Below are 23998 nucleotides of genomic sequence, written 5' to 3'. Positions count from 1 at the left end.
GATCATGTAATGCATCATTTTCCAGCTGAGGAAGTCTGAAGAAACACGCTGTCTTGGGATTTACAGAGGCTGAAGAATCTAATCTCAGTAAAGAAGTGTGTGCATGCAGCCAAAATACACAGGACACTTAAATTTCATGTGCTTGAGTGATTTTGGGAACCCAACCGACTGTATCCAATATTAGTCCTGCTCACAGTCAAATGAATAGATGCAGATAACTTAGCTTCACTGATTTCAATAGGTCTTCTCTGAGTAAAACTTAGTTGGCTATAGCCCACTCAAATAATTCTTTTTTTTTCTTTTCAAAAGGGATACAGATCCTTTTAATTGCATATTTAAGATGCAACGGAAGAGGATTCCGTTCAGGTCACCTGCAGACAACACCATCATTCCATTTCTTCATACAGCGTGGTGTAGTGGTTAAGAGCAGTGGACTCGTAATCTGGTGAACTGGGTTCGCTTCCCTGCTCCTCCACATGCAGCTGCTGGGTGACCTTGGGCTAGTCATACTTCTCTGACGTCTCCCAGCCTCACTCACCTCACAGAGTGTTTGTTGTGGGGGAGGAAGGGAAAGGAGACTGTTAGCTGCTTTGAGACTCCTTAAGGGGAGTGAAAGGTGGGATATCAAGTCCAAACTCTTCATCCAAACAGAAAACGCTGCTGAACAGAACTAGCAGAGCAAGCAAGAAGCCAAGCGTGTGGCTCCATAAACAAAGCCTGGAGGGCTGTGCTTTTCAGCTTCATAGTGTGCAAGAAGCTGCCCAGGAGTCACTCACTCTCCCTATGAATGGCTCTTCCTCTCTCCCAATCTGCCCACATTTTAAAAGCCTTTTGTTTTTTCAAGGGACGTGAACCATTAAGCTATTTCTCAACTGTCCAGAAAATTGATTCTCTCTGTGACTGTAAAAGATTAATGCCAAAAATATTGTGCTTTTATTTAAAGAAAAAGAAAAAGGCATGGCAAACTCTGCATGAGACATCAGAACTTGTACTGGAACAGGAAACATATACAAATACCTTTGAGGTTTCTGGTGTGGGACCCACGGCCCTCCAGATCCTCTTTGACTACAAGTGAGATCGTCCCTAACCACTGGCCATACTGGCTGAGGTTGATGGAGTCCAAACACACACACACACACACACACACACACACATGGAAGACCACAGGTTCCCTGTCCCTGTCTTGTGTAGTAATATTTTTTAGAAAGGTGCCTATCCTTTACTGCATTATTCCACACAAATATATTACAGGGTTTCCTACACATGACAATAGCATGTCTAAACCATGCCTGTCCCAATTCACGTGTAAAAAATGATGGCAATCAGGGTGTGATTTTTGCACAAAAATGAGAGTTTATCAAGAAACACTGAACTCTCTCCTGTCCACAATTCCTTCTCCCTAGCTATTTCTCTCTAGACTTGAGGATACTTTGCAATACTGGACCACAGGCAGACAAAAATTGTCTTGATAGGACACACTATGGAAGAAAGCAGAAGACGACAGACACCTTGGCGTACATCATTTGCAGAGCCCTCACTTTACAAGTTATTAGGACAGACCTGCATTTAATTTAAAACCAATTATGTGATGGATTGTTTGGCCCATAGAAAAGCAGGAGTGCTCTTTCTGAACCAATCTCCTAATCAGAGTTAGCAATTTGGGGGCATGACGCTGATTGGGTCCCTTAACCACAACTCCTGCACAAATTTCTCCTCCTTTCCTTGGTTTGATTAAACCAGTGCATTACATCTGCATCAGCACTACGGTTCATGCCAAGCAGAACTGCCTTCCTAAGCAGGACTTTGTACTATAGATTTGTATAATGGTATTATGACAAGCTCAACATGAAAAAAACAAAGATCATGGCCACTGGTCCCATCACCTCCTGGCGAATAGAAGGGGAAGAAATGGAGGCAGTGAGAGATTTTACTTTTTTGGGCTCCATGATCACTGCAGATGGTGACAGCAGTCACGAAATTAAAAGACGCCTGCTCCTTGGGAGAAGGGCGATGGTAAACCTAGACAGCATCTTAAAAAGCAGAGACATCACCTTGCCAACAAAGGTCCGTATAGTTAAAGCCATGGTTTTCCCAGTAGTGATGTATGGAAGTGAGAGCTGGACCATAAAGAAGGCTGATCGCCGAAGAATTGATGCTTTTGAATTATGGTGCTGGAGGAGACTCTTGAGAGTCCCATGGACTGCAAGAAGATCAAACCTATCCATTCTTAAGGAAATCAGCCCTGAGTGCTCACTAGAAGGACAGATCATGAAGTTGAGGCTCCAATACTTTGGCCACCTCATGAGAAGAGAAGACTCCCTGGAAAAGACCCTGGTGTTAGGAAAGATGGAGGGCACAAGGAGAAGGGGACGACAGAGGACGAGATGGTTGGACAGTGTTCTCGAAGCTACAAACATGAGCCTGACCAAACTGCGGGAGGCAGTGGAAGACAGAAGTGCTTGGCGTGCTCTGGTTCATGGGGTCACGAAGAGCCGGACACGACTAAACGACTAAACAACAACAATTATGACACGCAACTTTTTAAATTTTCAGCTCCTTCCCTAACAACCCCTAGCATGGCATTTGCCTTTTTCACAGCTGGCACACACTAGGTCGACATCTTCGTTGAGCTATCTATGATGGAACACTTTAAGACACCAGCTGCACTGTGCTTAAAAGGCAATCTTGAGGAAACCTGGGAAAACCCAGGGTTTGAGAAGTACCAGTTTAGGCAGCACAAATCTGATGCAGCAGCAGGAATAGACAAGTGATTTTCAGCATGCTCCAAAGGGCCTTGCATGGGTGCAAATGTCACTGAGTTGAGATTAACATCAACACAAGGGCCATTGGATTGTCCGGTTTGTAGAACATATCGCAACAGCTGAAGAAACTGCCACTGCACTGATACAGCATGTAAGCATGGAGCAAAGCACACTTTGAATCAATTTGACTCTATTCTTTTAACATGGGGTGTCTTGCTGGGTGCAGGTGGAAAATTTGATTTAACAAAAACCTTGGACACTCATAGTAAACACGCTGCATGGCTGGTTTCTACAGGAAATGCACCGTACTTTGATTTAAAACAGTGGTGCCTGACACAAGACATAATTATTCCAGCAATGAAATAAAATAAAAGTGTTTGCAAATGAATTAGGTATAGCAGTGCTAGGATCTGGATGACCCACTGGCGTGAAGCACTAACTCACAATATTACAAGTTCCCAACAAACAGGAATTTTATTTATTTTTTGGGTACGGAATAAAAAATGTTTGCCGTCTTAGCTAAGCTACTTACGCAGTCTTGCCCTCACTGTCGTGTTTGGTGGCGTTGGCTCCCTTTTTACCCAGCAGCGATGCCACTTTCTCTGCGTCGCCATGCTCCACAGCTTGCAGCAGTCGGTCATCATTCTTATTCCACTCATTGGTCTGGAGAAGGAAGGGGAGAGAGAGAGAGGAAAGAAACAGCTCACTAGAAAGAAACACTAGGTAGTGCCTTTGTTTCCCTTAAAACCAGTACATTAGCTTGTGAAGGAAAACACACCCTTTCTCCACAAAGAGGGCTATGAACAATCTATAATGGACCATTCTAGGTACAAGAACGTCACACAAGACCTTGCACAAAACAGAGCCACTGCACACACTCACTTTGGTTGGATTGCATTCATTTGTCCTCTGCATAGTAGTGTGGCTCCTCCCTCTTGCAACGGGTGTTCCCCTTTGTCAAATTTTTATTTCCGTCTCCACAGGAACATAGGAAGTTGCCTAACACAGAGGTGGACCATTGTGCTAGCTAACTCAGTATTGTCTACACTGATTGGCAGAAACCTGCTAGGGCTTTAGGCAGGGGACATTCCCACATGCGAGAGATTGAACCTGAGATGCAAAACAGATGCTCTACCACTGAACTGAAGCCCTTTCCCATCCTCAGTTTACACCAGTGGTGTCCAAACTTTTTTCAAAGAGGGCCAAGATCTGATGAAGTGAAGGGCCGTGAGGGCTGACCAAAGGGCCGACCAAAGTCGTTAACCTTTTTTTAGGATTGAAGTTGTTGAGTTTTTTTAGGATTTTACCCCAGGAAATTAACTGCCACAGGGGCTGGATTGAACCAACCGGCGGGCTGGATTACGCCCCCAAAACGGACTTTGGACATGCTTGGTTTACATGGAACTCAAGGAGGCATATATGGAGCTCCCAGATATTTGTCATCTCAAGCCCTGACCAAACCTAGACCTGCTCAGCTTCACCCAAGGATAATGCATTATGTTCCCTCTCACCATGTGCTCTGGGCCTTAAGGAGCTAAACACCTCCCTACAGTTCAGACCATTTTAGGCACCTGAAAATGGTCTCTGGCCCATAGAAGCTTACAATGCCATGATATATTTGTTAGCCTCTAAAGGTAGCACAGGACTATGAGTAACGTGAAGGTGCGATCTTATAGAAGGTGCATTGGTGCGATCTCTCGTAGCGCACTACTGCATCTCAAAACGCAATGCCTGCATTCTGCCTTGTGCAGCAGAGCCCTCAGAAATTGGCTGCAAAGGACTGTTAGGAAGGAGACTTCACGTGTACTCTCACCCATAATAAACTGGTCCTCGTTGAAAAACAAAGTGTGGGGATGCATTTGCTTGGAAGTATCTTCCCCATCAAAAACATCCAGAAAGCCCCACTGAAACCTCGGACACAGCTATGTGCTCTGAAACCTAGTACGTTTAAGCTGCAGAAAGTAGGTAAAGCAACTCTTTCACATGCATAGAATTCACAAATATTTACAGTAATATTCCCTCCATCGCCAAGGAAGACAATGCTGTTTGACAGCTTGGGCTAACACAACGAAGGAAGGGAGTTGCCTCCGGTACTAATGAACTGCGGACACTGCTGCAGCTGCAAGCCAAGCTTGCATCACTGCTTCACGATCCAAGCCAAGAACTTAAAATGAAAAATAAACTTGGAACAAGCTACCATAACCCAGCTGCTGAAATTCAGCTTGGATTTTTGCTCCGTTTGCTAGTCCCCATGCAAGTGGGGAGTTCTCTGCTGGCATTCACACTAACCCTATTTGGGCATTTCCTCACACGCACAGCTGTCGTCATGCAAAGGGAGAGCACACAGGAGTCCACACTGTCAGCTTCATCACTGTCCACATGCTGAGAAAGTGAACTTTCTACCCATGAAGGCTCCCCCCACTATTCTGAACCCTGGATGACCAGGGTTCTAAACCATGGGAGGATGCTCCCAACAAGTAGAAGCTGCAGAAATTTGCTTTCCTAAAACATGGAAAGCAGTGAAGCCAGTGACAAAGAACCTGGCAGATATGCAGAGGCAATGGGCTTGTGTTCCAAAGGAAGGAGAAAACAGTGTGTGTGTGTGTGTGTGTGTGTGTGTGTGGCTTTTCGACAACAACAACTCCCCCCAAACCCTCTTTTTATAGCCCTCACACACCAATGCTTTGTTCAGCAAGGGAACACCAGTTCACAAAACAACAGATGAATTCTGCTCTGAAAGCAAAGCTGCATCCTAAGCAACCTTGAATTTCAACATGGAAGCGGTTAAATAAAGCAGCAATTCACCGTGAAGACATAAAGGGGGGCAGTTGCTGTGACTGCTTAAAAGCATCTGCACTGGATTAAGTCCACGAAAGCTTATGTCATAATAAATGTGCTAGTCTTTAAGGTGTCACAAGAAACCGTTGTTCTTACTTAAAAGCAGTTTTAAGTAAAAAGGTGATTGCAGGCATGTTTATTACAATTGTATCCCACCCTTTCTCCAAGGAACTCACGGCAGATTAGGAGGCGTTATTCCATTTCATAATAAATCCTACCCAAACCCCTGTGAAAAGCGTTAGGTTGAGAAAATGCAAGCAGATGAAGAACAAAGCTGAACAGATCTGAATCAAGGTTTCCCTTCGCAGAGTTCAGCACTCTATCCATTACTGGATTCTCAAACAACTTTGGCTAGTAAAATCCAAAGGACCTCTAACTTCATGCCCAACAGGAGCCATAAATCCATTTGCCAAGACCCCCAACTTGTGCAGAGCAAGAGAAAGGGGGTCACCCTCTTACTCAGAAACATTCTCATAGCTAGAGTCCCCACAGCCTAGTGCAAGTCAGAGAGAGCTGTCTGTCTTTGTGACAGTCTTTTAGACTCTCATCTATCTGGTTTTGACCTCCTCAATTCTTGGCACAAAGCAATCAGCTTCAGAGAGAACTCAAGCTTGCAAGTGCTTGCATTTACATGTTCACATTCTGGCACACCACGGCTAACATTACAGTTCTTTCATTTGGCCTTTCCTACAACAGTTGCACATTTAACCATGTATTTATGCAGAGTAGTCTGTAATTACAGCTTAACAGCACTATTTTTCTTCCACCTGTATGGGAAGCCGAGAACCACTTGCATTCAATGGTCATTTTACTTTAGACCATATATAGCAAAACAACAAAGACAAAGCAACGAAACATGACAAGGTCTAAAGCAGCATGGCCACCTTAATGGTCAAAAACTCTTGGTCATTTACGCTTGTCCTGTGCCTAGAAAGAATAGCTCCAAGCAGCTTGGCCTTTCCCCCAGTAAACCTGCTCTTCAGCACTAATTCAGAACAAATGTCAATCTGCAGAAAACCCAATTGCTGTTTGTTCTAACTCAGCGCTAAACCATGGACTTTCCCAGCGGAAAGCAGTGGGGCAAATGGAAGTGTGGTTGAGCCCTTTTTGTTAACTACCAATGGCAAGAAACTGCCTATATAATGGCCTTAGCTCCTTGGAATAGCTGGCTATGGTCAAATATATTGTCAATCAATAGATTACCATTTGATGGTCAAATGATTGGCATCCTAGCCGTAATGCTCTCACTTCCAGAGGTGCAGCCCCCAGAAAAACGAGATATATGAATTTTACAGTTTACGTTAAACTAAAGGCTACACACCAAAGGATCTTGAGTAGGGAACAACAAACAGAACGCTGTCACCCCATTACAGAAAAGCAGGTCCTGCCACTTTGCACCCCAGCCATATGACAACCATTTACCACTGGACTTCACTCCCTTCAATATTAATTGACTTCTGGAGCAGAAGGAATGCAGTAGCAATGATACACAAACAGCACTCAAATGCAGTTGCAAAATTCTTTAACACCAGCAAGGGTGTGATTTTAAAAAAACAGTAAGATCCAAGAACCTTAAAAAGTGACCTCAGTATGAAAACTTTATATTTCCAGGATTACATTTTTGCTGCAAAGGAACTCAAGACTACTAGTCCATCTAGTTCAATATTCTCTGCATTAGCTTTCCCTAACCTGCTTCCCAACAGGTGTTTTGATTACACTCTTGACCATTGGCCATGCTGGCTGGGATGGATGGGAGCTGTAGTTCAAAACAGTTGGGTACCAGTTGGGAGAGGCTGATCTACACCGACTGAGGATGGCTCCCCAAGGCTACAGATGAGCACCTTTCCCAGTTTTATCTGGAGATGCTAGGGACTGTACCTGGGCCCTTCTGCATGCAGAGCATGTGCTCTACCACTGAGCAATAGTTGTATGTGCATACATACCAAACTGAAAAGATGGCTTAGTGCATCTTAGTGCACTAAGATGGCTTAGTGCATACCACTAATTTTTCAACCCAAGTTTTTGAGGCAAAATTGAATCAGGAGAAGGAGCAACCAACAGTAGAGGCCACATAGCGTATGAGGGTCTCCCACTAAACACAGAAATATCCTTAAATTACCATATATGATAATTTTGTTGTGACAGATATAAAAATAACTTTGGTTTGTTTTTACTTTTTTCTCTGCCAGAAACATGCCAAGTATAAAGCCCGATCGCCTCTCCTAATTCAAAGAGACACGTAGTGGGAATTTCCTGGAGACCAAGACATGCACTGACAGTGTCATCAGTGAAGAGCTTCCTACCACTTTGGCCATGCATGTTAATTAGGAGAGGGATCCTAAATGTATTTTGCACAATGGCCCAGAAGTATGGCCACCACTGGCAACAAATTCTGTAATTGCTCTTACATAAAACTGGTTAAAAGGAGGAGGAAGACGTTACTATGGAATCACCAAACCATCTCAATGGATTTATTTATTTTTTGAAGGCATGTGACGTAGTGGCCAGCATGCTGGACTTTAAGCAGGGGCCAAATTCCTGACTAGGTCAATTGCAGGAACATAAGGGCCCTACTGTATCAGAACAAGGGCCTATCGAGTCCAGGATTTTGCTCCCACCACGATTAGTCAACCAGGTGCCTACGGAAAACTGAAAGTGAGGCATGAGTGCAATAGCACTCTCCCACTCATGTTCCTCCGCAACTGGCATTCAGAGGCATTGGTGCTTCTGATTGCTGGAGGTAATATATAACCATCGTTACTAGCAGTCACTGATAGCCTTATCCTCCATGCATTTGTCTAATCCCATTTTAGAGCTGTCCAAGTCAGCAACTAGCACTACATCTTTGGGTAGCGAATTCCACAGTTTAACTAGGTGCTGTGTGAAGACATGCTTCCTTCTGCCTGTCTTGAAACTCCCACCCCTTCCGATTAATTGGATGGCCCCGGGTTCTAGCCTTAGGAAGGAGGGAGAGAAAAGCTTCCTATGCTACCTTCTTCACACCTTATATAATTTTGGACACATCAATCTCCTCCCCACCCTCCACTCACCCTTTTCTAAGAAGCCTCAAATGTTGCAGCCTTTCCTTACAAGAGAGAGATGCTCTAGCCCAGGGTTCAGCAAACTTTTTCAGCAGGGGGCCGGACCACTGTCCCTCAGACCTTGTGGGGGGCCAGACTATATTTTGAAGAAAAAAATGAACGAATTCCTATGCCCCACAAATAACTCAGAGATGCATTTTAAATAAAAGCACACATTCTACTCATGTAAAAACACCAGGCAGGCCCCACAAATAACCCAGACATGCATTTTAAACAAAAGGACACATTCTACTCATGTAAAAACACGCTGATTCCCAGACCGTCCATGGGCCGGGTTTAGAAGGCAATTGGGCCAGATCTGGCCCCCAGGCCTTAGTTTGCCTACCCATGCTCTAGTCTCCTGGTCATTTTGGCTGCCCTTTTCTAGTGCCACAATATCCTTTTCGGAGGTGCAATGACCAGGCCAAGTGCGACACTCACCCCCAAATATTTGTGTAACGGCATTGCGCTATTGGCAGTTTTATTTGCAATGCCTTTTCTAATGACATCCAACAAGGAATTCGCCTTTTCCATAGCAGTTGCACACTACATCACACACAAAACTGTTTCTCAGGGTAGCTGTAAAAGATAAATAAAAGCAGTGGTGAAGAGCATGCATGCCACTCTGAATTCCTTGGAGAAGGGTCAGGATTAAAAAAAAGTGTTCGTAATCTTACATCCACATCCTCCCCACATTAAAGAACCTCCCTATATTCTATTAGGTGCATTCCACCCTCCTTAAATTTATATCCTGTCCTTCTTCCACTTCTTCTTCCTGTCCTGGAACCCAAGGTGGTATATATAACCTTCCCAACCTCATTCAGACACTGACCAGACCCACACCTGCTTAGCTTCAGCAAGGTGGTGGTCTCATGTACCTTCATTCCACACCCTGGGACCAGAGCATGGAGTGCTCACTGTCAGCAGTATTACAGGGACTAGCAATAAATATTTCCTCGAGACAGGTTCTGCTGAGCTGCAATTTGAAATGTCCTGATGATGGTTTCAACAGAGAAGAGAAAACACCCCTTCTCCAGAAGACTGATGCTTTGAAAATAAGGATTGCCAACTGGTTATGGAATAGTCTTGATAAAAATCGATCTAACCTGATCTCAAGGAAGTGAGCAGGACTTGGTAACACTATCACATCAATTAGCACTTCCAAAGCATTTGAGATTTGCAGGTAGCAAAACAGCATGAACAATTAATTAGCTAACGGCAGTGTTAAGGAAAAATGACTGCTGGGAGGAGTGCAGAGAGAAGAAAAGCCATGGTGCATCTGCACCAGCAAAACCGTACACCTTCATCTGCCCCAGTTGCAACAAAACAAGTCTCTCCCTTATGGGTCTCTACAGTCACAGCAGGCGATGTAGCTCTTCAATGGTTAGACTTCACCCTTGAAAGCACAATCTTCCATTGTCTCCCAAGACAGATGCCAACCAAACCATAAAAACCAATGCAGGAAGCAATATATGATTCCTCCCACCTGCTCAGCCTGTTCAGTACTAAATCATGAAATGGACTTGCATGGCTGCATGTCTTAAAAAGCCACCAACAGACTTGGTAGTCTCCAACACAGATTGGAAGAAGGTGAATCGCAGCCTACTAGCCAATTTCTGGTGGACCACCTGGTGTAAAGGATGGCAAAATGGTACTTCGTTTCCAGACTACTACTCCCATTATCCCCAATCTTTGGCCATGTTGGCTGGAGCTGATGGGAATTGGAGTCCATCAACATCTGGAAGGCCACAGATTCCTCATCCCTAAATTCTTGCAAATAATGCACAACGGTGATCTGATCTGATCTGATCCAGACAGGCACTTATATTTCCAAACTCAAGATCACTTAGGAAAGTGATCTATACCTTTGCTGTTCTAAGGTTAGAAACTCTTGCTTTGCAAATTTAAAACACACAGCAGTGAAACAAGATTATTTTAGTTTATGAAACAGACTTCTCAGGGCCCGAGTCAATCCACACCTGCTGTAAGATTTGACTTAAGCTGAACACCGCAAATGCTGTACAGTGGTACATTGGTTTAAGACCAGCTTAGTTTATAAACAACTTAGATTAAGAATGCAAACCTGGAAGTAGGTGTTTTGGCTTGTGAACTTTGCCTTGGAAGCAGAACATGTTTACATTTGTAAACTGAGCCACCCGCTGCTATGGGAAAGCATGCTTTGGTTTAAGAACGGACTTCCAGAACAGATTAAGTTCGTAAACCAAGGTACCACTGTACTGTGTTCTATCCTAAGAGGCAAAGATTAGGACTTGCTCAAAATATGAGTTATGGAAATGAGACTGTCCCAAAACAAACTTTTTTTGGCAGAAAAGCAGCATGTACTCCAAGTTCTACTCAAGTTGCTGTTTAGGCTTTTTTTTGTTAGTTAAACAATTTTAAAAGCTTATATTGCATGCTTAAAAGGGTGCTATAGACATTAACTTTTGCTGCATGGAAAAGTTCAAGACCTCTTACAAATAATTAACTGTTGTCAACAAAATGGAGTGTGGGGAGAATGGGGAGAGATAATCTCTTCCAGTTGTAGAAAAGCCTATATATAGATTTGAAACGCACACACACAGATCATTATTCATACCTCAGCCTTTAGTGCTTGCTCTGGAAAGGATCTTTTCCCATCTTAAGCCTCAGCTAAAACATTGAAATAAAGCTACATGGCTAATGATTGTGTGCTAAATAAGCAAATGTTCAGCCACCTAACCAACCAGGGCAACTGAGGCAGATTCTTGATCAAATAATGAAAAATCTCAGCTTGTATAGAATAAGATGGCTCTCCAAGGTTCATTATTACAGATAGGGTCATCAAGTCTCTCAAAGGAGAAAGGAAGAATGGGGATTTGCCTAGAAAGGACTCAAAATATCTGGGTGTGGCAATTTGATGTCCCACTTATTGAAGCTGCTCTTCCAAATGACCTGCGACCAGCTAGGGTTGTGCATGATGGTTACCCAAGAGCACAGAAGTCAGTATGTGCTACAACGTTCAGAACTCTATGCTTCCATTAAAAAACAACAACAATGAAGCAATTTTCTAGCCCTCAAGGCACCATTCTCCCAAAGCTCTCGGTTTCCGCTCGCTCTCAAAACCATCATCATTTCCATAAACTGCCCATAGAGATAGTAAGAAACTCTCCATACAAGAATACACTGACACAAGTTAATTGTGTCTGGAGGCATTTGCGAAGCAGATCCTCCTCAGAGCACAGTTCAAAATTATCAAAATTTTGTTTGTGAACCATTAAGCCTGTAACAATTGTGGCTTTAAAATTCCGAGTATTCATGAGGGCTAGAACCATTCTCCCTTTAAAATAAACTTCTCCATTGGCAATTAAAAACTGTAAGAAACCCTTTATTTTGTTGTTGTTTTTTAAAAAAGAAATGTCCTGACAACCCTAATCCTCTCCCATCACATCCCCCGCCCCACAACAACACCCCAACGTGTGCAGAATTAAGAACCACAGCAGAAAGAGCAATGCTAAGACAAAGTGGGCCCATGTTCTCAGGCCAAGAGCGGAAACCGAAGTCTAAATCATTGGCAGCATGCAGCTAGCGTGTTGGCAAGATGACAGGCTGCCTCTCATTGTTCAGCAAACCTGCAAGTCAGCAATAAAATGACCGGTGATTTATTGCCTGTACTTCTCAAGAGAGGACAAGAGCAATTACCGTCACCACATGCAGCCCATCTATCTCAATACATCAGAAGGTAATTAAGAAAAAAAGTGTGTGTGTGTGTGTGTGTGTGTGTGTGTGTAAAATGTTCACAAAGAAGGAAACACTCTGTATATCTTAACACTTGCATACATATGTGTGGGTGTGTCTAAAAGGGACCAATTGAGAGTCGCTCATTTCAAGAGTTTTCTTTGCTCTGGAAGTACTGTATTTTTTGCTCTGTAAGACGCACCAGACCACAAGATGCACCTAGTTTTTGGAGGAGGAAACCAAGAAAAAAAATATTCTGAATCTCAGAAGCCAGAACAGCAAGAGGTGAAAGCAGCAATCCCTCTTGCTGTTCTGGCTTCTGGGATAGCTGCGCAGCCTGTATTCGCTCCATAAGACCCGCACACATTTCACCATCAGTGTTTTGATCTTGCTTTGAAACAGGGGCACAGAATCTGTGCATTTTTAGGTGTTGTTGGACGTCCACTTCTATCAGCTCCAGACAGCACTGGCCAATCATTAGGAATGATGGGAGTTCAGCAGCATGTGGGAGCAACGCCTGCCCTATAGGCTTGGAATAGGAGTACACCTGCTTAATTCAGTAAATGCTGCTTAAATGCTGGCACATGTACAAACCGAGAAGCTGTATAGGAAACACTGGAAGTGTGCCATGTGCATGCAAAGAGGTTCTCTAGTAGCAGTTTTAAGAACTTTTAAAATCCATCACTTAGCTGACAGATCTCAAAACTCTCTGGAGGGAATTCGCTGCATGCAAAGACAGGCTCCGGCAGATTAAGCGGACCAGTAGTGGGTCCAACGGTCAAGTAGGCGGTTCCGTACACGCTGTAGAAGGAAGTGAGGGGCAGATGGGGCTCATCAACCTGGGAAAGTAACCCTTGCAGGAGAAGGAAACCTCAGCTGCCTTGCAGGGTATATTTGCAAGTAGAAAAGTCTAAGGAGTGGAGTCCCTAAGACGGTTGGATGGTGTCTTGTATGCCTCCTTCCAGCAACTCCTGCAGCCAAGCTGGTGCAAAACATATTGCTCTGCTTTCTTTTGGACCACATCAGTGAGGCCAAGAGGGGGATCACATCATCTGGGCAGCCCAGGACTTCCATACACACTGCTCAGGCTTCCACCCTGGGGAGGTCACTTTGATGCTGCTAACGCAGCCGTGTGACTTCACCCCCGGAGATGTACTCCATTGTCTCTCAAGACAGATGGATGCCAATAATTAGAATGCTCCCATAATACTGATAAGGCTTAAACTGCATTTTGCTACCTGCCCAGGTTCTGCTTTGTCCCAAATGATGACCAGGTATCTTCTGAGCATATGGCAAAATCCCATCCTCCTTCCTGAGAAAAAGTATTGATTCTCGCAGATGACTATCTCTGAAATGGCCCACTCAAAGGGAGCATGAAACACAGTGCTGTGCAACTGCTGTACTGTGAGGCATTGGTGTTTTGGCTCAACGAAGGCTGTGGCTTCAGTCCTCCAACTCCACCGGGCAAGATCTTGAAAACCACAAATATTTGCTCTTTAGCATTCTTGATTCTCCAGGCCTTTCTCAACACTTACCTTAAGTGGTTCACAGACCACACAACTAAACATAGCAGAAGAAGCCAAAGGTCACATTGAAATTGGATCATGAATATGACTGGCTAAAATCCTGTTTTGATACTCTTTGGTTGAAAACAGACCACCTCCATATCAACTTCCATAAATGAGAAATGTGAAGTGCAGACATATGAAAACCTTCAGGGCACTTTCAATTAGGCAGTCCCTTCACGTGACCCATTTGCGCAAGCAACCCAACACAATTTTTCAAACTAGGCCCATAATAATTTGTTACTAGTTCTGAGTATAGTGTTGCTCCACATGAGAGAACGTTTACATCCAAACACTATCTACATTTTGCAAGTTATTTTTCACATCGAGATGGTAAAATTACACGCAGGTCCTGCTAACCAAATGCTCATGTGAAAATTCACTTATCCAAACAAGAGGAATTAGTACTCAAATTTCGCTATACACTCCACAGATTCAGATATCTAAACAGCTGAACCTGCATGTAATAACAAATCAGCCTGTAAAAAGCCTAACTTTTATGTTTTGTTGGTCTGTGGCAGCTGTTTTGCCAGAAACCTTGGTGGGTGGGTGGGAAATCAGACAAGAGAGCATTTTCCTCCTTTCCTTGTTTGCCTTTTGCAATGTTTCAGAGAGTTATCCTCCCACCATTTGGGGGTCAAAATTCAGTGGATGGGGATGCATTAGAAATCTCCCCAGAGGAATCAATGGAAATCAGAGGCTTACTATGTGAACGCTCACCTAACAAATGATTTCCTGAAGATGCATTGTGTTCGGATAGCAAGACCTCTGTGTACATAGATCTGACAATTCACAGGATCAGGTAGCAGTTGATATGGAAGACCTCTGCCTCAAAGGCTGGAGAGTGACTGTCTAAGCTTATATTTTCCAATTTACATTGATTTTTCTTTGTGTGTCCCCCTTCTCTTTGTTGTTCTCTGCAAATGTTTGAAAAGCAATAAATCCCCAAGGCAAACAGCCAGGTTACACTTTTTCTTATTTGGTTGCATGCATTTTCAAAGTAGCAGAAGTCTGGAAAAGCCCTTAAAAAGAAACCCCTGAATTTAACTGTTTTAAAAGTAGCCCTAAAATTATAATTTGACTTTTTGCAGCAGAAAACAATGGGCCCCTGTGTGCAGCTAAGCCAAGTATGAGCAATTCTCTGGAATCTGGGTGTATTTTCCCCCCACCTCTTCATTCAGCAACAAGAAAAAACCTATTCCCAGAAGCCATGTATTGTTGATGTACCTCTTAGCTGACTAGTTACCATCCAGTCTTCTAGGACAATTTAATTATAAAAGGAAATTCCTTTTGCATTCCTAAAGACACAAACACAGAAGTGAACACAATATGATGGTCGTCTGAGATGTAGACAATGAGATAGGTGATTCACAAGCTAATTAGCAATGCAAGTACTTGCTTTTAAAAAAAGAATTATCAAGATGACAAGTATCGGAGATAGTAGCTTTGTACCTATCCACTCAGCCAAACACAAATTATCTGGACTAATTCAGCCTCTTTAGGTAGACTAAAAGTTTGAAGATACTACGAAATCTCCTCCTCCACGACTCAAACCGAAGCAGATTCCTCACAACCAGTAATGAAGGGCAGAACATTTTTCACATAAAATTTTCTGTTTCATAAGCTCATTAACAACAATGAATGGATTCCAACTGAAAACACAATTATTGTTAGGCAGCCTTGACAGTTACGTTTTTAATTTTGTTCACAATATACAAATAAAATAGACATGCTAAACTGGACCTAGGTCATCAGAAAATATCGCAATGCAAATCTCCCTAAAGCATCCTGTCCAGTCTGCGCTGCAATTGCTGCACTCCTGCATTATAAGGGGGGGGGGAGGAACCCCACGTGTAATATGTAGCTCTGCCATCAAAGCACCAGTAGGAAGACCATTACATGAGGAACTCCAACCTGAGAAGCTTCTTTTCTCTCAAAGATCCTACACCCACAGCCTTCAACCTTTTAAGACCCAAAGCCCACCTTTTGCCCCAATCTCTAATCGGAAAGCCACTTTTAATTACAAATGTCTGTACCTTGCTCCTCTCCTTCTGGCATGCATTGTTCTTCCCTTCCTAATCTCTCTCTCTCACACCTCTACCTATTTTGCTTCCTCTTACAAAAAGAAAATGGTGGTGCCGCCACTGGCAAGATGAACCCTACCTTGATGGGGTGAAGAACCTTCTGATGAAGAAGAGCTTTTAAAGAGAACTTGTGAAGAACAAGGAACAAAAAGTGTTCAGGAGGTGCAGCTGTTAGTACCTCTCTTCAAACCCAACATCCCAATCCCATTCAGGACTTCTCTTCTGCCTTTTCCTTCCTGGGTTAGCACAAGAGGTGGCAGCTCACCACTGTGAGAAAGTAGCAACTGCTCTGAACAAAGCAAAGGTGGGTTCCATCACATCTCCAAAAGATGAAGCAACAGAGCCAACTACGGCAAGAGGATTGGTTTAGAAATTGGTTATCATGTTCCCTGATACAGCATCCAACAGGGATAGCTCAGTTGGTAGAGCATGAGACTCTTAATCTCAGGGTTGTGGGTTTGAGCCCCACGTTGGACAAAAGGTTCTTGCAACGGATTAGATGACTTGTGGTCCCTTTCCAATTCTGTGATTCCATGATCTGTGTTCCTCTTCAGGGGCAGCCACTCATTTATCTATCTAGTTAAGACCAGTGTACTGGTATACTGTATTTCATTCTCCAGGGAATATTTTCTCCATCCTTCAAGGATTTTCTTTCAGGGTGCCCATGCCACAAGTCTTTGGGGGCCACTAACCCACCTCTCTCCCTCTCTGCCACCTCTTCCATCTACCATCTTGCTCCCCACCTAATGCTGGGGGAGACCCAGATTGCTTGTTGCATGAAATTAGCCACTGAGCCACATGTAAATGCCAAGCTTCAGATCCTCCATCCCTGCTCTAGCAAAGTTGCTACCCAATAAAGTAAATTAATGTAAAAAATAAAAATGGCTGCTCTCTTCAAAGTGTGATCAATAGTCAATACTGCAAAATAATGTTTTCCTTTGTCTGTTTTATTATTGAGTACATGCTGAGTGGCTTCCCCGAAGAACGCAGATGTTCCAAAAGCACCAGGAAATCCAATAACCAATTTGAAAATAAACCTTCTTGCACCTATTGACTTTTCCCCACTAGTTAGCCCCCCACCCCAACACCAATGACAATAAATTTCACTGATTATACAACAGCACCATCTGTGCTTTAGTGCAACATAAGCAAATGTATGCAAACTTACAAAGCTGCCTGGACCACTGGACCCCTTAAGCCTAGCAATGTCTACCCCTCAAGTGGCAATGGCTATCCAGGGATTCAAGCAAAGGAGGCCATCTCCGGGCCTGAAAAATCATTAGGAGTGTCTAGGAGTTAGAATATGGCATGAAAAGTGCAACACCATCCATTTGTACCCTGCTGTTCCTTTCAAAAAAAGAAGCAAAAGGTTGTTTTGCAAGACAACACCAAAAGGCAAACGATATGAAACACTGAACAATATGCTGCTGCTGCTGCAATGAACTGAGAACCTTTCAATTCAATATTTAATAAAATAATAGTTCCATTTAGTGATTGTTGTTGGCACCTGCCTGTCTCGAGAGACAACGGAGGAGTGAAGTCAATCCTGTGTTAGCAGCACCAGGGATCAAACCTGGGCAGTGTGTTTGGAGGTCCTGGGCTGCGCCCAGCCAAGACCACCTTCTTGGTCTTGCTGATTTGGTTCAAAGGAAAGCAGAGCAATGCGTTTGGCACTAGCTTGGCTAAAGGAGTTGTTGGATGTGGGAGTACAAGGCACCAGCCATTGGCTACCCTCAGTTGGTTTAGCAGGCAAGTTGAAGCCATTCCCAGGGTATTATGAGAAAAGTGTGTATTGGCAATAAGTAATATAAAATCGAAATATGGAATAGACGGGAGGTTGGGTCTTTAGTGTTAAGACCAATTTATGTTTTGTTTGTTTGTTAAGAAAATTATGTGTCTATGGTTATTCCTGTGCGTAATTTGGTATTTGTGTTTTTTTCTTTTTTCTTGCTGTATCCATAATAAATAAATTAATAAAATAATTAATAAAATAATAAAAAAGGGAAGTCATTCCCAGGGTGTGGCCACTGTCACATGCTGACAGCTGCTGGAAGCTACAGGTGAAAACTGAGTGCAGGGTGGGGAACAAAGGTGGACAAACTATCACAGAAGGAGCATGACACATTCCTCACCAGACGTACTACCCCTCCACTAACACCCCCCCACTCCTTTGTGATAATCTATACAGAATTCATAAACATGTTCCACCACTGAGCCAGTGTTCAAAATTAGTCAGCCACATTTTGCACCTGGCTATTGACCACTTGAGAATTCTATCAGTTATATTTTAATCTGCACAATCAGAATGAATTTCAGGAACCAAAATGCTTTTCCTGTGCAGCCTGAGCAGGAGCAGTCACCATTAAGAAAGAGAGGTTGGAACAGGCCAATATATCTGTGGACTGTCCCTGGATCAAGTGACTTTTCTTCTTTTAAGTTCTCAAAGCTTTTAACCTAGCTCAAGGTTGTCATCTGAACGAGCCAGATGTTTAACTGAGAATCAATCACAGTCAATCCACCATTTGAAAAATAAGACTTGAGAGCCGTCTTGCCCCCCAAATGGCAACTAGACATTCTGTTTGGTGACTGCAACCTTGGTTTAAGGAGCTATTTGGGCGCCTAGTTTATATATCAGAATTTCTAACATTGCACTGAGCTATGGGCTCTCCCCAAGATACAGGCCTGCAAACTGATCCCTGCCCTGAGAATTTTACAATCTAAAATGTGGCAGTGGAGGAAACAAAAAGTGAGCAGAGGGAAGAGACAAGGCAAAGGTAACAATGGATGGGTTTCAAGCACACACATACTTTGGGCTTGTTTTCCACTGGGGAAAATGCAATTCAGGCATTAGGTTCACTCTTGCCAAAGTTGCCAATGACAATTGTCACAATTTACAGCAATCATGTGCCCAGGTTGCTTTCTTCCCAGGCTAAGCTTCTTATTATCTGAGTCCTTCTTGCTGCACCGAGCAAGTGAGTGAGTTACTGTTTTGAACAGTTTCCAGGAACAGATGGGCGAAGGGAGTGACTAATTTAGGGCTTCCCACTCAAAAAATTACTTAGTAAAGTGCACTTCTCAGAAAGAAATGAGGAGTTCTTATTAGGAAAAACATACCACACTGAAATAACTGATTCTGAAGAAGCTTTCGGCAGCCTGCTATTGCCTTAAATCAGAAGTCTCTCCCCCCCCCCCCACCTCCCAACTTCATACTTAGGAAGAGGCACAAAACCCATAGGTTTTACCCATAATAATGCTATTATTTTATCCAGCATTTGCTTTAAGCAGGTTACATGTTCTGACCAATACAAATGGATAGTGTCTACTGTGCTCTAAGAGTTAGTTTTCTTCTGTTATGTTTCATAATCTTTAGAAGATCCATGTGTAATCCTCCCAAAACCAGGAGATGGAGCAGATGACTCAACCATATGGCAGAGGTCCATTAACATGCTGCACTGTAATCATAAAATATGCAATGTAGTCTGTGGCCTCAAGAGACAAGAAAGGCGTCAGATATATGTGACATGGACAAGTATTCCTGGAAACCAGCTGCCTAGCTATTTTTAAAAAGGTATTGCACAAATAGGCATGCTGCATTTTAAAGATGTCCTAAATCCAAAACAAACATTTCGAAGACTGATCTTGGAATATATAAGAAAGAAAGGCAAAGAATTCTGCATGAAGCACAAGCACCACAAATTAATTAATCAGTGTCTCATTCCACATCTGCCCATTTTGTTGCCTTTCTACAGCACTCTGCCCATATTAGGGAGAGTTGCTCTCTGCAAAGCATCACACTTTTAACGCAAACTAGATGCATCATCTCCCTTGCTGGTAACACCAATTTTGAGTGTTAAAATGCAGAAAGCAAGCCTTTGAGTCTTACAAAAGAACTCTTTCATAGGTGCAAATATTCAGACACACACACACAGCCCAGGAAACATTGTGGGAGGATTCTGTGTGACTCAGAGGCACTTCAAAACTCCCCCTCCCCCATTTGATTAATATACTCTCAGGCAGATAATGCTGGGTCCTCCTCAGCCTAATGTGCACACATATGTACCCCAACACCTTTCAAAGTGTAAGTGCATGAGTGTTCTCTGCTAATCCTTCCTTACAGCTTTCTTCTGAACTGGTAGCCCACCGCCAGTGGCATAGCGTGGCTTGCTAGAGCCCGGGGCAAGGCAAGTATCCTCGGCATCACCAGCCAATAGGCAGGAACAAATGGGCAATAGCTCCATGATCTACCCAAGTGGCAGCTGCAGTCCCATGAGCATTTAGCATGGTGGAGAGCAGGATAGGCTGTTGCCCAAATCTGCCTCTGCCCACCCATAAAACACTGGGTGAATTTTCTGTGTGATGGGAAGGTTGCACTTTTATTATTACTACTTTTTTTTCTTTTGAAATTTTGCACCCCAACCCTCCCTGTGGCACTGCCCCTGCTACACCACTGCAACGCTAAAATGCCTAGATAGGTGGGGAAGGGTCAACTTGCATTGAGAGCCAGTGTGGTGTAGTGGTTGAGAGCGGTAGACTCGTAATCTGGTGAACTGGGTTCATGTCTCTGCTCCTCCACATGCAGCTGCTGGGTGACCTTGGGCTAGTCACACTTCTTTGAAGTCTCTCAGCCCCACTCACCTCACAGAGTGTTTGTTGTGGGGGAGGAAGGGAAAGGAGATTGTTAGCCGCTTTGAGACTCCTTCGGGTAGTGATAAAGTGGGATATCAAATCCAAACTACTACTACTACTACTACTCCTCCTCCTCCTCCTCCTCCTCCTCCTCCTCCTCCTCCTCTTCCTCCTCTTCTTCTTCTTCTTCTTCTTCTTCTTCCCGTGCTTGGTCATGTTGAGACCTCTCTGCCTCGCATGACTGCTGGGTGATGTGACGACCTCTCTGCCCCCACCCCAGCAACATGTCTCCTTTTTTCTTTTTGCTGCAGCTTTCCAAATTGGTGGGGTCTTGTGGGGAGGGGCATGGGGGGTCAAAATTAGGCACAAAGGCTGGTGCATGGTCACACCATTTTGACAGGCCTGGTAAGGTCAGATGCTGCAAAGCACCCTCTTCCTATAAGTTAGTAAGGCACTGGCATGAAAAAGGATAGCGCTGAAAGGCAAGCTGTAGGGAACCCTTTCATAGAATCCTAGAACTGTATAGTTGGAAGGGGCCACAAGGGTCATCAAGTCCCACCCCCCTGCAGTGCAGGAATCTTTTGGCCAACGTGGCGGTCAAACCCAAGAACCTGAGGGACAGGATTCCACCCCACAAGATCAAAGTGCTCAAAAGCAGCATGGAAGGGAGCAGACACCCCTTTGAACAAGAAATGCGTTGGATGATGAGCACTAAACATTAGCACCATGTAGAGGTGAGGCAGGTACTTTGGAGCGACAATGCAAGCCATATTCATAAGCCACAATACAAGGTGTGTCATTCTTGTGACTTCACTGCTTTCTAAAAATTAGCAAGACAATATTATTTGACTGTATCCACAATGCAACCCCTGTCTCTGTCTCCCTACCTAATAATCATCTGTCTCTCCCTAGTTCACCCCAGCTTGATACTCCATACAGAAATAAAATAAAGTGTTGGGAAGGGAAGGAGGCTATTATCAGAACTGCAGCCGACAATAATAAAACTTGCAAATGAATTCCAGGGATGTAAGCTTTCTGCTCTAACCCCACCTTCGATCATTTTTCTTGGTATTATTTTGTTTAAAGTATAGTGACTTCCAGGTCAGGGATGGAATGTCTCAGCAGACCAAGATATCCCCCGGATGTTTCATGTCCCCATTGTTAAATGTTCGGTTTGCACTCGGCTCATTCTCCTAAGCAGAGACTGTCCTGCTTGGACCTCATATATAGGCACTACCAAAAGCCAAAAGTCTGGAGGGGTATCAGTGTTGTGAGGGACCAAACATGGGTGTATGAAACTACAGTGCAGCTGGTGGTACACTTGTGCGACAACAGCTGATCCTGCATTTGTTAAGTGTACTTGGGGCAGTGTCTAAGCAAGGACAGGCCTACCGCCAAAGTCCTGTTGATGGCACAAATGTATATCCTTCCTCCCCTCTATCTGAGCCTTGTGACTCTTGCCAGGCACCCTTTCTCTCCTGTGAACACCCGCCCGCACCCTCCTCAAATGTTTTTGCCTGGATGAAATGTGTCCCTGAACTCTGATAAGGGGACTTCCTTACCTGGCTAGAGGACAGAGGTAGTTAGGCGAGTGCCTACTGTAAATAAGTGACATTTATGTTCATTGTTCTGCCCGCTTTTGCCTCTGGCCCTATCCACCAGGAAGGTGGTCTCTGGAAGGTGGCCAAATATGAGAATGTGGCCCTCAGATCGAAAAAAAATTATCCACCTGTTTCACCTTTTGAAGCAGGTTCCTTGCCTTCCAGCTATCCAGCGGGAGATTGATATGAGATCCCACACATTCTAACACTGCATTCTGGCCTCCATAGCAAATTAGTAGGTTTGAGGAACCATTACAGGTAATGCAGAGGTCAGCTGGAGGGCAGGCCCAGATAATTCTGTCTTCGTTGCCAGAAATTAAACACAGACGGAACAAGAGTACAATCAATGCGGCCCCAAGACCCGTGACTGCTAGTAACAAATAAAATATGAAAGAGACTTAAACACAAACAGAAGGAAATGTCTCACAGATATGTGGAAATCTGCCACTGCCAGAAGCATCATACACCTGAAACCTTTTTTTTTTTAAAAAAAGAAAAACAAAAAAAAGGAAGGATTGAATAAAAGCATCTAAGGACAATGTTTATTCGTGAAAATCATATGGCTATTACTTAGTGTTTCAGGTCATGAGCTACTGGAGGTTTGAAACAAATAAGAGTGTTTCCTCTAGGAAAAATGTACTGAAAAATATTCATTTTCCAATCCAATCTGACTTCAGCCGATAATGCATTGGCTCTACTTTGGAGGTTGAGCAACCTTGCAAAATGTACCCTAAATAAGTAGTGCACTACTGCTGTCAATATGAAAAGCGAAGCCACCTCTTCTTGCCCACTTCTGTCTATTAACAGCAGCAACTGACCCTAAGAATCCAGCTGCTCACATGCATACTGAGTGAACAGCAGCAAGTTTCTACTAGCACTTGCTCAACTGTGCACCAAAGGCCAATATAAGTGTTGCGTCATTACAGGTACCAGCGTATACCATAGCACCTACTACCTAAAAGCACTACTGATATAAGAAACCAAAACAGGTTTTCCCACTGAAAGGGATAAAGCATTGTGACATATCATTAGCAGAGCAGATCCAATGGTTGCCATTTAGTTGCAGAATCACCCCCAGGATGTTCACAGAGGACAGCAAAGTTGCTAATAGGGTGGAAGCTAAGACACTGTGACATGTGCACTGCGAAACCGCTACACGTTCAGTCCCAAGTACTTTGATTTGCCTACAGTATATGCCAGTTATCTGCTGAACTAAGGAAGTGACAGTATGTAGCTTAGCAACTCTTCCAGAGGATCTCTATGCTACAGACTGAAACCGACTTAACAGTAACCTCCTCCCTGGTCAACCTTAAAACACACCTAGTTTTGTGAGGGATGATGTGAAGATTCTGCACAGGTGGATCAGCTGAGGCTTGAGATGAGAAAGAAGGCAGTACCTATGAGCCAAACTCTCTTCCTGAGCAGGTACCACCCTTGATCTCACAGGGCTTTGCTTCCAAGTCTCCGGGCCTGAAGCCCAATAGACTGTTGTTGTTGTTGTTGTTGTTTAGTTGTGTCCGACTCTTCGTGACCCCATGGACCAGAGCACGCCAGGCACTTCTGTCTTTCACTGCCTCCTGCAGTTTGGTCAAACTCATGCTGGTAGCTTCAAGAACACTGTCCAACCATCTCGTCCTCTGTCGTCCCCTTCTCCTTGTGCCCTCAATCCTTCCAAACATCAGCGTCTTTTCCAGGGAGTCTTCTCTTCTCATGAGGTGGCCAAAGTAT

At 43.8% G+C, this 23998-nt stretch overlaps 1 protein-coding gene across 10 annotated transcripts in view; it reads right to left on the bottom strand.

Moving 5' to 3' along the window:
* The window catches only part of RAI14 (retinoic acid induced 14), a 93614-nt gene that overhangs the window by 34659 nt on the left and 34957 nt on the right, over positions 1-23998 (bottom strand). For all 10 annotated transcript variants that reach the window (XR_014539537.1, XR_014539538.1, XR_014539539.1 and 7 more), the window contains exon 3: positions 3295-3425. Coding sequence is in view for 6 of the 10 variants with exons in the window: in XM_083575571.1 (XP_083431697.1) it covers positions 3295-3425 (131 nt within the window). In the remaining 4 variants the exon portion in view is untranslated. The remainder of the gene's footprint in view (positions 1-3294; positions 3426-23998) is intronic.

The sequence above is a fragment of the Podarcis filfolensis genome, assembly GCF_964270895.1.
Source record: "Podarcis filfolensis genome assembly, chromosome: 11".
NCBI lineage: Eukaryota > Metazoa > Chordata > Lepidosauria > Squamata > Lacertidae > Podarcis > Podarcis filfolensis.
The sequence above is the reverse complement of the archived record's forward strand: the minus strand, read 5'-3'. Positions and strand labels throughout refer to the sequence as shown.